The sequence below is a fragment of the Kogia breviceps genome, chromosome 8 (genome assembly GCF_026419965.1).
Source record: "Kogia breviceps isolate mKogBre1 chromosome 8, mKogBre1 haplotype 1, whole genome shotgun sequence".
Taxonomy (NCBI): Eukaryota; Metazoa; Chordata; class Mammalia; order Artiodactyla; family Physeteridae; genus Kogia; species Kogia breviceps.
This window is the reverse complement of record NC_081317.1, coordinates 5,744,609-5,760,000: the sequence shown is the minus strand read 5'-3', so window position 1 is coordinate 5,760,000 and position 15,392 is coordinate 5,744,609. Positions and strand designations below refer to the sequence as shown.

The 15,392-nt window shown below is 56.3% G+C and overlaps 1 protein-coding gene across 1 annotated transcript in view; it reads left to right on the top strand.

Annotated features, from left to right (window-relative positions):
* Window positions 1-15,392, top strand: part of HMCN2 (hemicentin 2) — a 150,749-nt gene that overhangs the window by 120,188 nt on the left and 15,169 nt on the right. Inside the window, exons 70-85 of the mRNA XM_059072027.2 lie at window positions 1-5; window positions 101-237; window positions 858-999; window positions 1,086-1,230; window positions 2,092-2,219; window positions 3,074-3,230; window positions 4,021-4,142; window positions 5,241-5,405; window positions 6,655-6,762; window positions 6,997-7,131; window positions 7,435-7,569; window positions 8,453-8,643; window positions 10,010-10,223; window positions 11,362-11,496; window positions 12,489-12,679; window positions 14,219-14,300. The exon at window positions 1-5 is cut by the window's left edge and continues 77 nt beyond it. Coding sequence (XP_058928010.1) covers window positions 1-5; window positions 101-237; window positions 858-999; window positions 1,086-1,230; window positions 2,092-2,219; window positions 3,074-3,230; window positions 4,021-4,142; window positions 5,241-5,405; window positions 6,655-6,762; window positions 6,997-7,131; window positions 7,435-7,569; window positions 8,453-8,643; window positions 10,010-10,223; window positions 11,362-11,496; window positions 12,489-12,679; window positions 14,219-14,300 — 2,192 coding nt within the window. The remainder of the gene's footprint in view (window positions 6-100; window positions 238-857; window positions 1,000-1,085; window positions 1,231-2,091; window positions 2,220-3,073; window positions 3,231-4,020; window positions 4,143-5,240; window positions 5,406-6,654; window positions 6,763-6,996; window positions 7,132-7,434; window positions 7,570-8,452; window positions 8,644-10,009; window positions 10,224-11,361; window positions 11,497-12,488; window positions 12,680-14,218; window positions 14,301-15,392) is intronic.

The window sequence follows — 15,392 nt, the reverse complement described above, 5'->3', positions numbered from 1 at the left end:
TCAAGGTAGGGGGGTTCCAGAGTGGGGGCAGGAGAGGGAGGCAGGATGGGACCTGCAGGGGTGGGTCCATCTCTCATGTTCTCTCTACCCACCTCACCAGCCCCCCCAAATGTCATTGGGCCCCAAGGCCCCCGCTTGGTGGTTGGCCTGGCCCCGGGACAGCTGGTTCTAGAGTGCTCGGTGGAGGCAGATCCAGCACCGGAGATTGAGTGGCACCGTGATGGCATCCAGGTGCAGGTGGGTGCCAGGCTGGGGACCCAGGGGCACCGCCTTCTGTCCCTCTCAGGCCCCAGACCCTGACCAGACTCGATCCCAGGTGCCGAGGGCCTAGTCTGTGCCGGCACTTTGCATACCTGCTCTCCTGATGTTTTCTACCCCTGTTACTATTGTCGCCCCCATACTGTGGATGGGGACACAGAGGCAAGGCTAAGATTTGCACCCCAGGGCTTCTGATGCATATCTGTGCTGTACCTTTGAGCTATGCTTAGTGGCTGTGTGGCCTGGGGCCGGTTACTGAGGTTCTATGTGCCCACCCCTGAAATGGGGCCAATTTGCTGCTGTGGACCCAAGGATTGTAGATCTGGTGGAAGCTCCAGCTCCTGGTGTGAGCATGAGTCTCCCCTGCAACGCGCCTGGCAGGCAGAGCTCCAGGGAAGATGCTCTTTCCCTCCCAAAGGAGCCTATTTCCCCAGAAAGTCCTCCGCTGGGCATCAGTTCAGGGGTTGCAGGCCGACCCAGAGTGAATGGGGCAGAGACCACTGTCCGGCCCCGCTGGTTCCTTGGTCCTGGTGCGTGGGGGGCTGGCCTGGCCCAGCCCAGCACTGATGAGGGTCTCTCCACCCTGGGGGTCTCTACAGGCAGATGCCCACACCCAGTTCTCAGAGCAGGGCAGGTTCCTCCAGCTGCAGGCCCTGAGCACGGCCGACAGTGGCAACTACAGCTGCACAGCCCGCAACGCTGCAGGGAGCACCAGCGTGGCCTTCCACGTGGAGGTCCACAGTGAGTGGCCCCACCTCCCCCGCCCTGCCCACCCCCCTGAGAGCCACAGGGTCCCAGCACCCGCTCCCTCTGTGCCTCTCCTCCAGCGGTGCCCACCATCCGGCCGGGACCACCTGCAGTGAACGCCTCCGTGAACCAGACGGCTCTGCTGCCCTGCAAGGCAGACGGTGCCCCCACGCCCCTTGTGAACTGGCGGAAGGACGGCATCCCTCTGGATCCTGAGAGCCCCAGGTGGGAGCTGGTAGGGGAGGGCATCAGGGAGGGGCTCAGGTACCTCTTTACGGGTTGTAAACGGAAGCCCACCTGGGCAGTGGGAGCAGAAAGGACATGGGTCTTCTCAGAACCCAAGGACGTACATGCCCATTCGTGAAGGGCATGAGAGCCCCTGGTGGCTGTCTGTCTGTCTGTCTGTCTAGTTTTGACTCTTGGTTGCTAGTCTCTGTTTCTGTGTGTGAGGGCTTCATGCCTCTCTCTCAGACCAATTTTCTACACCTTCTTTCTCTAAGAACATGGCATAATGGCTCCCCACACACACCTCCCCCCCCAACCCCCGGGCAAATTATAGCTGCTCTGTTCACACAACCTGCAGACCCTGGTGAGCTGTCTGTGAATCCCAGTTCCAAATTCCCAGGGCAGAGAATTCCATTGGCTCAGCCTGCATGATGTGTTCATCCTCCATCCAATCGGCTGTGGCCGGGGGCGGGGTCACACAGTACAGACATGGCCCCTGGGAAAGGGCAGTTTTCCGACCTTATCGAGGGGCTGTTCTCAGAAGGAGTTGGGGTACCACTGCCTTCTGGCTCTTAGGGGGAGGCTGGGCCCAGGTGGGAGCACGGGAGGCCCGAAGCAGCCCCTCTCACCCTTTCTGCTGCTGGGTTGTGGTGCAGCTTGCTGCCCAAGGCTGTGGCCCCACGCCCCACCCCCCCACCGACCTTGGCCTCACAGATGCAGGACTCCTGAGTTAGCATCCTCTTGCTCAGAAAGCCAGAGACCAAGGGGAGGGTCTTGCTGGAGACACCACCAGGGGTCCAGCTCCTCCGTAGGGACTTGCTGGTCTGCCGGTATCCATGGCAACCCCTCCCCGTGTTCCAGGTTTCAGATTCTGCCTGAGGGTTCCCTGAGGATCGAGCCAGTCCTCGCCCAGGATGCCGGACACTACCTCTGCCTGGCGTCCAACGCTGCAGGTTCCGATCGGCAGGGCCGTGACCTCCGGGTCTTCGGTAGGTAGAGGAGGGAAGGTGTGTTTTTGTGCCTTCAGCATCCACCCCCTGTCTGGACCGGGTCCTGCTTAGTTTCTGGGTCATCTTAGCTGTCAGGAGCCAAGAGCAAGGGCTTCCCTGGTGGCGCAGTGGTTGGGAGTCCGCCTGCCAATGCAGAGAACATGGGTTCGTGCCGTGGTCCGGGAAGATCCCACATGTCGCGGAGCGGCTGGGCCTGTGAGCCATGGCCGCTGAGCCTGCGTGTCTGGAGCCTGTGCTCCGCAACGGGAGAGGCCACAAAAGTGAGAGGCCCATGTACCGCTTAAATAAAAAAAAAAAAAAAAAAAGGAGCCAAGAGCAACGATCTCCAAATGTTTTTGACCATGAATCCTATTAATAAAAAGTTTTGAGCATGTACACTCAGAGATGCATATTTATCTTTATGCATACATTATAAACACTTACTACTATACTATTATATTGAATGACAAAACACGCACAAGCTGTAAAACACTCAGAATCACTGAGCCAGGTGATCTAATCTGCTCTTCAATCCCATTCATCACCTTGGTGGAGGCTGCGCTGCTGGGCCCTAGCCTGGGGCGGGGCTGCTGGGGAGTTGCGCCCTGGAGGCCCCATTCAAGGAGACGTAGTTAGGGGGATGCCAGCCTCAGGGGTGGTCAAAGCCCCATCGCCCCAGCTTTGGGAGCCCGTTGGAAGATCCGCTCAGGGAGTTTCTCCTGCCTCCTCGCCCCTGCTTGCTCGGGGATGGGCTGAAGGTGCTTGGAGTATCTCCTGCTCCTGGGCTTTACCTTAGAGACCCCCGCCCTGCCCCCACCCCCCACCCCGTCTCCTGATCACTGTTCTCTCCCCAGAACCTCCAGCCATCACCCCCGGCCCCTCCAACCTGACCCTGACTGCTGACACCGCCGCCTTACTGCCCTGTGAGGCCAGAGGCTCACCCAAGCCCCTTGTGGTCTGGTGGAAGGATGGACAGAAGCTGGACTTCCGCCTGCAGCAGGGAGCCTACCGGTACCGAGCTGGTCCTTCTGGGAACGTCATGAGATGCCTCGGGTGGGGAAGGGCCTGCCCGTCTCAGAGAAGGGGAGCCAGGCCAGAACCCGAGGCAGGGGCGCGCTCGGGTCTCACCAAAGCCAGCACCAGAACTTGTGTCCTGACTTCAAGGGGCCAGGAGGGTCTTTACACTAAGATACCTGGTCAGCGATGGGGGCATTTGGGACATACAGCCAAATGGGAAATATACGGCCTTTGCAACCACTTTAGTCACTATTTACGAACCCACGTAGAAGCCCACGTTCATGCCGGTTGAGCCTGGACCCATGGCTCCTGCGAGAGCCTCGGTCTCCCCGTTTCTCAAATGCAGCTGATCGTGAAATGATCCCCGGGAGTATTAAGGGGTCAGTTCAGCAATTAATTCACCAACCATTTGTCATGTTATAGGTGCCAGATCATCGTGGAGCTTTGTGACTAAGCAGGTGTTCAGTGAACACAAGCAGTTCTGATCAGGGCTTTGGATATGGTTACTATTACAGAAGTTATCATAGGTGGTGACTGTAGAAAATTTTTAGGATTATGGAGAAACCCAGAGGCAAACATTAAAATTGCCCACAAACTGAACAGGTAGACCTTGGGAGGTAGAAAATCCTAGGAGAAACTTCTAGAGTCGACGCTGGGGGCCGGTTACAGGAAGGGAAAATAGTCATGAAACACATCCCTCGCCTCCAAATTCCCCGGGTAGGGAGGCCACGACTGGTCAGCCCGGCCAGTCGCTTAGCAGACAACCGTCCGTCTGTCTGTCCAGGCTCCTGCCCTCCAACGCCTTGCTCCTCACAGCCCCCAGCCCCCAGGATTCAGCCCAGTTTGAGTGTGTGGCGAGCAATGAAGTGGGCGAGGCCCGCAGACTCTACTGGGTGACGGTTCACGGTGAGTTCACGGTCAGGAGGGACTGTTCACAGCGAGGGCAGATGAGGAAGCCGGGATGGGGACAGTGCCTCCCTCTCCTGGGTGCTCTCTCTCTGCCTCCAGGGACCTGCACGGGTTCCCTGAGCCTTTGGTTGGTTCCCTCTGAGCCTTTCTGTGCTTCCCGGGTCACCGCCTCCAGGAAGCCCTCTCTGATCCTGCCCTCCCACACTGACATAACCCAACTCAACCACAGTTCCTGGCCTGTGGGAGCTCATAGGCGAGGCCTCTCCCAAGTCCAGAATGTTCTGAACCCAAATCTGACCTTGTCATCACGCCAGTTAAAATCCCTCCCACCATGGCTGCCCACCGCCCTCAGGATAGAATGCATGGTATCACCTGGGCCCAGAAGGTCAGCCCTGTTGACCCCCCAGGTTCAGCTCACCCCATGGCCTGCCTCACTCGGGGTTGCATTCGTGCCTCTCAGCTTTTTGTTCCTTACCTCGGGGCCTTTGCACGTGCTGTTCCCTCTGCTGAACACTCTTCCCTTCACCCAGGCAATATCTGCTCTTCCTTCAGATCTCAGGTTAAATGCCGCATGCCCCAGAGGCCTTCTCTGGCCTCCCTCACTCTGTGCCCCCAGCAAGCTCCCTTGTCTTGTGAGATGCTCCCTGAGATACCTGGCTGGTATCTATAGAAAGCAGTTCATAACTATCCCACACGCCCAGCAAAACACATCTGAGTGAGGAAATGTGACTGCTGCACCTCCCTCCCTGGAGCTTTGTCACTGATGTCACCTTGTGTCTTAGTCTTTTTTTTTTTTTTTTTTTTTTGCGCTACTCGGGCCTCTCACTGTTGTGGCTTCTCCCGTTGCGGAGCACAGGCTCCGGACGCGCAGGCTCAGTGGCCATGGGTCACGGGCCCAGCCGTTCCGCGGCATGTGGGATCTTCCCGAACCAAGGCACGAACCCGTATCCCCTGCATCGGCAGGCGGACTCTCAACCACTGCACCACCAGGGAAGCCCGTGTCTTAGTCTTTTATCCTTCTCGTCCACCTGGCCCCGTGGCTGTGTGTTCCCCAGGGGACCTCAGCAGGGCCTCAAGCCTTGACTTGCATTTCAGTGCCTCCCACCATTGCCGATGACCAGACAGACTTCACCGTGACCATGATGGCTCCCGTGGTCCTCACGTGCCACAGCACAGGGGTGCCAGCCCCAGTTGTGTCCTGGAGCAAAGCAGGCACCCAGCTGGGCTTGCGGGGGAACGGCTACCGTGTGTCACCTTCGGGTAAGTAACGGTGAGCCCCGTGGACCTGCTGCTGAGGGGACACTAAGGGGCATTGGGCAGAGGCTGTGAAAGCAGCCCGCTGAGGCCTGGTGGTTGAGAAGATGGAGAGTTCTGGCCTGGCTCTGCCATTCCCTCACTGTGTGACCCGGGAGAACCCCCTCGCCCCCCACCCTGGGCCTCAGTATCCCCATCCACGCACTAGATAGAGTGTTGGTGTCTGTCAGTCAGTCCCTGATGCTAGTTGGTAAATTGGTGCTCTTATGGCAGAATGAGAAAAATAATAGCTACGTGAGAGTTTTCATAAAGCTAGTTTTAGCTCGTTAGACGGATTGTCCTTTATTCTGAAATAATGCTTTCCTTAATAAGTTGGTGTTGAAAGTGCCTTTTATGAAATTAAGGTGATAGTACATGGTAATTTTTTAAGTGTCTTTGCTTGTTAAGATAAAAAGCTGGCAACTTTATGGGGATTATCTAAATTCAATGTATTTTTTAGTTGGTTGGTTAGTGAAATCCTCAAGTCTGTGAACCACTGGCCGGATCTGTGGTTTTCAGAGTCTTCCAAAGCAATAGAACACTTCCTTCTGACGAGTGGTTATGGGGAAGCCCAACACGTGAGAGAAGCTGGGTTCTGGTTCCATCTGAGGCTGGGATGGGGGCTGGGGGGTGGTCCAGAGTCAGGTGGGCCTCGCTCCCTTTGAACCCTCAGCAGGCCCTCAGGGGTCCACAGGGGACGGTTTAGAAACCACCTTACCTGACTTACAGCCTGTGGTCTGGGAAGGTTAAAATGGTATTCATTGAGCAGCCAAGACTGAGGGAGAGAGGGCAAAGGGAGGACAGAGGAGGCAGCAATCCGGGGAGGCTTCCTGGAGGAGGCAAGTTTTGAGCAGAGTGCAGCAAGGATAGCAGGGTGAGGGCCCGTGGAACCAGGTGCGGGCGGTCCGGGGATTCCAGGCCGGGTAGTGGCAGATCCTGGCACATCACAGCCAGAAGGGTCTAGAGATCATCCTGTCTGATTCCTCTTTGTACACCTGGCCCAGAGACTAGAAGTACCAGAGAGCAGAAGGGACTTGCCTACGGTAATGGTCTGAGCAGGGAGCAGAGGCAGGTCCAGGTTCCCCCGTGCTGCTTACAAATGGGCGGGGAGGCAGATTGAGTGGCCGTTGGGTGTGTAAGAGCCCTGCCGGCTCCACCCCTGGGACCTCTGTCCCAGGCCCCCCTCACCCCTCTCTGTGCCCTGTTCCCGCCACAGGTGCCCTGGAGATCGGGCAGGCCCTCCCCATCCATGCCAGCCGATACACCTGCACGGCCCGCAACTCCGCGGGCGTGGCCCACAAGCACGTGGCCCTCACCGTGCAAGGTGAGCGTCCCCGAGGCCAGACAGCCGTGGCTCTTGGGGCAGGGAAGCCGGTGGAGGGCTAGAGGGTTCTTTGGGAGAAAAGAAATAGCCCGCCTGTGTCCTCCTTTCCGCCGTTTCCGGAACCCCTTGTTCCCTTCAGCAGCCCCTCTCTCCAGGGCTCAGACGGCCCCTGCTTGGAGAGGCCTGGGTGTTAACGGTGTCCCCAGGGACCTCGGCAGCCCTGTTCCTTTGCAGCCTCCCCCGTGGTCAAGCCACTACCCAGTGTGGTCTGGGCGGTGGCCGAGGAGGAGGCGCTGCTGCCCTGCGAGGCCTCGGGCATCCCCCGGCCCAGCATCACCTGGCAGAAGGAGGGGCTCAGCGTGCCTGCAGGTGAGTTTCCTTGGCAGCCAGCGTGGGAGGAAGACAGGATGAAGCTGCGGTCCTCCTTCCTGCGCCCGCCTCACCGCCTGCCCTCTGTCTCCCCTCACCACCCCAGAGCCCTTGATTCTGCCTGAGCACTCGGTGGCTGGGCTGGGAGCTTGGCTCCGGCTGCCATGCTCGCTTTGTCCCCTCGTCACCCTGTGGCCACAGCAGGTCACTTGTCAGACAGAACAGCCCAAGCGGCCTTCCTGCCCTCCTCGGGGGCCCTGTCGCCCCAGCGACCAGCCCGCAATTCCTTCCCGTCCAATCCAGGGGTGAGTACCCAGGTCCTAGCCGGTGGACAGCTGCGGATTACCCATGTCAGCCCAGAGGATGCTGGGAACTATTTCTGCATCACCCAGAACAGCGCAGGCAGTGCCCTGGGGAAGACTCGACTGGTGGTGCAAGGTGGGCCCCGGGGGTGTGGGTGGGTCTGAGGTGGACCCCAGTGAGCTAGGGGCTTTGAGGCTCCTGAGAGCCCCTCCCTTCTCTGCTCAGCCCTGGTCCCGGGCGGGCCACGTCCCTGCGTCCACCCCTACTCCAGCACGGCTTGTGCTTCCAGAAGGAATTCAAGAATAAAAGGGCTCCCATTTTGCACCCAAGGTCTGGCTTCAGACAGTAACTCCAGAGTCCCCTCTGCCTCCTCCGGCCCCTCCTGGGAAACTAGTCTGGTCATTCTTTTCTTAAAAAAAAAAAATAATAATAATAATAAATTAATTAATTATTTTTGCTGTGTTGGGTCTTCGTTGCTGTGCGAGGGCTTTCTCTAGTTGAGGCGAGCGGGGCCCACTCTTCATCGCAGTGCACGGGCCTCTCACTGTCGCGGCCTCTCTTGTTGCGGAGCACAGGCTCCGGACGCGCAGGCTCAGAAGTTGTGGCGCACGGGCCCAGTTGCTCCGCGGCATGTGGGATCTTCCCAGACCAGGGCTCGAACCCGTGTCCCCTGCATCGGCAGGCGGATTCTCAACCACTGAGCCATCAGGGAAAGCCCTAGTCTGGTCATTCTTCGTTCGTTTTGGCTCTCTAGTAGCAAGAGCCATTTCTGTCCCTTTAGTCCCTGTGTGTGCATGTGGGTGAATGGGTCACTCTGTCACAGCTTCACCAAACTCGAGAGAGTCCCCAGGTTATCCAGACCACGGGGCCTATGAGCAGGGGCCGGTGGGGGCAGCAGACAGGGGTGGAGGAAGGGGCTGAAGATGTGTCAAGTGCCAAGAGCACTGGGGCAGGGATGGCCCACCCCAGCCCACCCCAGCCCAGCCCAGCCACCGAGGGGACCTCCCTCTCCCCACAGTCCCGCCTGTGATCGAGACTGGCCTTCCCGACCTGTCCATCACCGAAGGCTCCCACGCCCTCTTGCCCTGTACGGCCAGCGGCAGTCCTGAGCCCGACATCACCTGGGAAAAGGACGGCCAGCCTGTGTCTGGAGCTGAGGGGAAGTTCACCATCCAGCCTTCCGGGGAGCTGCTGGTGAAGAACTCAGAGGTGAGGGCCTGGCCCCAGGGAGCAGAGGGGAATAATATAACAGCAGGAGCAGCGGACACCTGCTGAGCACCCCGCTGTGTGTCATGCTCTGCGCTGAATGCTGTGCAGTTTCTTAATCCTGGAGCCTGGGGAAGTAGGCGTTATCACCCTCGCTGCAGAGGAGGAAACCGAGGTTCAGAGTGTACCCCGGTTTTGAAGACATGCTATTGTCAAGAGGCAGAACCCAGATTTGAATCAGGACCTGTATGGCTAGTCCCTGGGGGAGGGGAGGAGCCCTGGAAGAGAGGGAGGGGGGAGCGCGCCTATGACTTTGTGTCCTCAAACTGCCTCAGATGTTCTCAGCCTGAGCTACAGGCGTGGGTGGGACCCCGGCTCCCTTCCCCCATCAGCGCTCATCATGTTCTGTAATTACAAAAGAGGTCGCTGTCCAGATGGATGGGTGGCTGCCGGGTGGGCACATCTCGAGGGCGCCATGGGGGTGGAGATCCTGCCGCACAGGGAACCAGATGTGCAGTGGTGAGTGCGCCAGCCCCGCTGGATGCACCACAGAACTTCTCCTCTTGGAGAAGGTGCCTCAGGGATGATGGATGAGGTGAGCACAGGTGAACGGAGTGCAGGTTCCGTTCTGAGCACATAGGAGGTGCTTAGTAAACGGTGACTGTTACAAACATGCGGTCAGGCTTAGATTATGAAGGCTGAAAAGTCAATTAACAATCAAATTAAGAAGGAAAGAAAGGGAATTTTTTGGAGCCAAACTGAGGATTATAACTGGGGAGACCCGTTAGAAGTAAAGGCACGGTCACATACATTTTCAAGACAAAGAATCATACATCACAATGACATACTCGTATTTTACATAAAGTTCACCAAAGACACATAGTCTGGGTAAGCAGGTACAAAGTGAACAGCGAGTCCCCATGACCCCTTACAGAGCTGGGAAAGAACGCTATTCTTTTAAGAAGTTACATTGCTAGTGTCAGAGGAAAGGGGAAAAAAAAAAAGATCTTTACAGCTGAGCAGGCACACCCATCCTTGAGCAGCTCTGGTTAATGTAATGCAGATACACGCTGCATATTAGGGATGGAAGGAGGAGGCCCAAGAAGACAGAGAATTTTATGTTTAATTTTTCTTGTCCTGCCTTAAAATATAAATTGTATTTCATCAAAGCGCATAGCCATATGAAGGCTGCAGGGAGGTGCGGTGGTGAAGCCGAGCTGTTTGCTAGCTGTGTGACCTTGGGCAAGTCACTTTGCCTCTCTGGGCTGGATGGTCCATGCGAACCTGCCAGGGAGCAGGTCCCCGGGGGCATTCTGGCCTATGTTGGGGTGGGGGCAGTTCTCAGGCCGACCCCTCCCTTTGCCCACAGAGCCAGGACGCTGGCACCTACACCTGCACTGCTGAGAATGCTGTGGGCCGCGACCGCCGCCGCATACACCTCACCGTCTTGGCACCGCCTGTCTTCACCAGCCTGCCTGGGGACCGCAGCCTGAACCTTGGGGACAGGCTGTGGCTTCACTGTGCAGCCCGGGGCAGCCCTACACCCCGACTAGGCTGGACTGTCAACACCCAGCCAGTCACAGGTCTGGGCCCGCTGGGGGCGTGTGGGACAGGGACCCAGGACCCTGGGAGGTTGAAGAGGGTGGGCGGGGTGGGGGGGGGAGACCCAACCTGGTGAAGAGGAAGAGGGTAGCAGTCAGCCAGTGGGTTCTGGGTCTCCAGACTTGGCCCTGCGTTGGGGCACAGGGCAAACACACACGTGGCCCTACGTGACCAGTCACATGTCAGACCCAGCAAGAAGCCACCTGTGAAAAAGACTCAACCCTGGAGACCTCAGGGCCAGGAGAGGGGCCTGTGCTCCAGCCCAGCGCCGCTGCTCCCATTGTGAGCCCCTCAACAAACTCCATTCATGGGGGGCTCTTTCCTCCCACCTGGGTCCCCGGTGATGTCTAGGAAGCTGCAAGGCCTGCACAGGCCCTGCGGTGTATGTAGGAGGTACTCAAAAAATGTCTGCCGAATGGATGAGTTGCTAAGAGTCCTCCGCTGCAGAGTCATGTTTTCATATCCTCCTATACCCAAGTCCAGGTGCTGGGAAACCCGTGCAGAAGGCTTTGCCTCAACCTCACTGCTTCCTGGACGGAGAGATCAGGAGGGAGATTCAGCCCCTCTGAGCCCAGCTCTTCATCTTGAAATAGAGACAACAGGGGCCCTGAGGGCAGTGTCTAAGGATTACAGGGAAAACAAAGGCTGTTAATAGCATCCATCTAGGGACTTCCCTGGAGGTCCAGTGGTTAAGACTCTGCGCTTCCACTGCAGGGAGCACGGGTTCGATCTCTGGTCAGGGAAATAAGATCCCGCATGCGGTGTGGTACAGCTCCCCCCAAAAAAAATTAATTAAAAAAAATAGCATCCATCTATACGTAACTCATGACAACAAGTGCCACATGTTAATAGGCCCCCGAAGACCTCCCCTTGGCCACTCATCATACTCGCGGTGTGGACTTGAAAATGAGAAAAGGCAGGTCTTCTACCTCATCCTCATCATCCGATCCTGTGCCTGCCACGATCGGGTCCCACTTGCTGAGGCTCCCAGCAGGGAGGGGACACTCTGCCTTTATGAAGCACCTGCTGGATACCAAGGCCTGAGTTAAGCGATCAGGGCAGGAGGTCCCTGGCACCCTGAGCTCAGAGCCCCCTGGGGCGTCTCTTTCTCTGCCACAGAGGGGGTGTCCGAGCAGGATGGGGGCAGCACGCTGCAGCGGATGGCAGTCACCAGAGAGGACAACGGGACCTACGTCTGCTGGGCCGAGAACAGAATGGGCCGAGTGCAGGCGGTCAGCTTCGTCCACGTGAAGGGTAGGGAGTGACCACGTGCTCTTTCTCCAGACCTCTGCTGACTCAGCCTAGTGGTTTTTCTAAGAAACTGGCCTCCTGATCTCTGAACTAGTACCTCTCCACCCTGGCTGGGCATTAGGATCTCTTGGGGGGCTTTATAAAATCCCGAGGCCCGGGTTCTACCCCCGACTCCGTAAAGGTGAAGCCTCGACGTCAGTATTTTTCACCCTCCCCAGATGACCGGCTGTAGGTAGAACTGAGATCTGACTCATCAGCCTGAAGCACTGCCCTCCGCTGGATGGTGTCAATGTGGGAGGGGAAGGGGGGCCAAGGCACTCTGGCAAACGATGCGTGAATCTCGCCAGCCTGCCGGTTGCTCCCCACAGCCCTGCACAGTAACCTTCATGGCACTGTGACTTGTATGTCGAACTTTAGGATGGCAGGGTGGGGCTCGATGGAGGGAAATGAGCTGCCCAAGGCACCAGGATTCAACTGTACTGTTGGTAGATTCAACCTCAGGAAACCGGCAAGGATGAAAACCAGCACAGGGCATCCAAGAGTGGTTTAAGAGTTGCATGAAATGAGAATCAGGGATGTCTTAGTATTGCTATGTCCAACAGAGGTGTCCTAATGATTGTGTAGTCCTTGTTTTCCAAAGCACCCTGCCACTGGGCTAATCCATCTCTGAGCGCGAGTATATGACACTCATACACTTTCTCCCTTCCTGTGCCTGTCTCAGGCATCACTAATCAATCATAGCACTATTCCCACTCAACTTCAAATCCTTCTCAGCACAGTGTTCCTGGCAGCCACTGCCAGTCTAGTTCACTTGACCTGCGACACGGAAGCTGTATGCCATCCCAGATGTATTGACTCTACACAGGCGTGCTGAGCCAGCAGGAGCCTCCATAGGTTCCTGGGGTCTGTCTGGCAGGATTTGGGGGATGGATTTATGGGAATTTTAGCCTGAAGGAAACCTCCTTTCTCACTCCTTGTCCATTCACCTTGTGCAGAGGCTCCTGTCCTACAAGGGGAGGCTTTTTCCTACCTGGTGGAACCTGTTGGGGGCAGCGTCCAGCTGGACTGTGTGGTCCGTGGAGATCCAGCACCCAATATCCACTGGATCAAAGATGGCCTTCTGCTGCAGGGCAGCCGGCTCCGGCACTGGATGCAGAATGGCTCGTTGACCATCCGTAGGACCGAGGCAAGGCGGGGCCTGGGGTGGGGCCACCTGGGACAACCCTCCACTTTGTCTGATTATCCAAGACGGTTCTCTAGGTTGCCACCACCCTCTACAGTCTACAAAGCATTTTCCTGCCTGTACCCAGAGATTCTCGCCTGACTAACTAGGGTGACCACCAGCCAGGGGCTTAACTTTTCTGTGCCTCAATTACCTCATCCATTCAATGGGGCTAATAATTGTTCTACCTCATAGATTTATAGTGAGAAATCAGTGAGATGACCCACACCAGGTATTTAAGAGTGATTGGTCCCTCAGTAATGCCAGTATATGTTACTACTAACAACCCCATGGAGCAGAGTAAGCGGATTAGAGTGCCTCATTTTACAGATGAAGACACTGAGGGTCAGAGAGGCCCACAGCCAGTAAGCACCTGAGGCAGGACCCCAGCCCAGGTCTCCTGATTCCTACTGCACGCCATTTCCAAAGCCTTGAGCTCGGGGGCAGCCCCTGCTTACCTTCCCTTCTGTCTCCCAAGTCCCAGTGGTCCTGCAGAATTCCACAGTTCGATGATGTCAAGGACGCCTCTTAGGGGTCCTTGATCTTGCCCATCTGGGAGCCTGTCTCAGACTGGTAAAGGCAGCAGCAGCAGCAGCAGCAGCAGCCTTTACCACAGCAGTTGCCGTGACCTGCGTATTTGCTGTGGACCAGGCACCGTGTCTCGCATTTAGGGAGCGTGATTTCATTTGATGCTTACAACAATCTTACCGGTTATTATCCCCGTTTTAGAGATGGGGAAACTGAGGCTCCAGAGACATGGTGAACAGTGGAGCCCGGATTCGGTCCCATCTTGGACTGATGCCCAAATCTATGCTCTTAGTTGCGTGCCGTGCTGCCCGCTGACAGTCCCTTGGGAGTGGCGTCCGGGGATATTCTCTTCTGGGCGCGGGCAGTGGCCTCAGGCTGCCCCAGCTCCATCTCATGGTGCTGCTGCCACTCGGAAGCGAATCTGAGCCGGCCTTCTTCCTGAGCTGCATCACTGCCATGGTCGTGGGTATCCTGGGGAGAAACTTCCCTGTCCCCAAGGCCAGGAAGTGCTGCAAACCCTCCCCCTCTGAAAAGCCCCAGGGAGCCTGCAGTGCTGAAACCTGTTCTTGTCTAACTCAGTGTTTCCCAAACTTGCTCAAACACAAAACCCGTTTTTTAAGGAATTCCTAACAATGTGCCGTGGGGTCATAATACTTTAACGTACACAATTTGGAAGAGGTGGATCTAAATCATGCTTCCGCAGCATATAGCTCCCCTTAGAGCAATGAGTTGTCACCACCCCAAGTTCCAGGGGTGAAAGGGGCTGGATTCTCTTTGGATTCCATTGACAAGCAGCCATGGAAGCCCCTCTGGTGGAATCCGCGGGCCCCTGGCTGGTTTCTGCTCTAAGCTCCTCCTGGTTAGATGGGTCTTGCTCCAGGTGCCCCTGTCTGTGCCCAGCTGTCCCCAGATGCTCCCCGCCCCCTCGTCCTCCTCTCCTGAACGCCACGCCCCTGCTCCCGTGCCCACCCACAGGAGGACGACGCGGGACAGTACCGGTGCCTGGCGGAGAACGAGCTGGGCGCGGTGGAGAAAGTGGTGGTTCTCGTGCTGCAGCGTGAGTCTCAGCCCCACCTTTCCTGGGCCCTGGGTGGGGACCAGGTGAGGGGGGCACCCAGTGAGGTGGGCACCCAGGGGGCAGCTGTGCCAAGGCTGTGGCTGCCGCCGCCCAGGCTGTGTGATGAGAAAGGAGGGCCATTCTGAATAATTTATTCAGAACACACAGTTGAAGTCCCATGAACCGTCTCCCCAATGTGGAATGGGAATTAGGGGCTGGTGAGTACTGGGGACCCAACAGCCAGGCCTGGGCGACCTGTTTATTCAGAACTCGAAACTGTCATTGAGATCATAGGGACAGCTCCTGTGTTCGCCAAGTAGGTTATAGCTAACGAAGCACTATGTGAGCCTCAAAGTAACCCTGTGAAATAGTCTAAATAGGGATTAAAAAAAATTTATTGGAGTATCACTGACTTACAATGTTGTTAGTTTTTAGATTTTTTTTTTAGATTTTTAGATTCTTTTTTAGATTCTTTTCCCATATAGGTCATTAGAGTATTGAGTTCCCTGTGCTACACAGTAGGTCCTTATTCGTTATCTATTTTATATATAGTAGTGTGTACACGTCAGTCCCCGTCTCCCAATTTATCCCTCCTCTGCCAGAATGAAATAACGCCCTTTGCAGCAACACGGATGGGCCTAGAGATGATCATACTGAGTGAAGTAAGTCAGGCAGAGAAAGACAAATATCAGATGATATCGCTTATATGTGGAATCTAAAAAAATGATACAAATGAACTTATTTACAAAACAGGAATAAATAAGGATTTTTAATGAAACTTCATTGAAGATGAACACACAGGAGGAGGGCACATGTCACAAGAGTACAGCTCAATGAATTTTCATAACATGAACCCACCCAGGTAACCCGCACCCAGATCCAAAAGTAGAACAGTAACAGTTCCCAGACCCGCACACCCCCATCATGCCCTCTTCCAGTCTCTACACCCTCTCGAGGGAATCACTGTCCAGAATTTTTCTTTTTTCTTTTTTTTTTTTTTTTTTTTTTTTTTGCAGTACGTGGGCCTCTCACTGTCGCGGCCTCTCCCGTTGCGGAGCACAGGCTCCGGACGCGCAGGCTCAGCGGCCACGG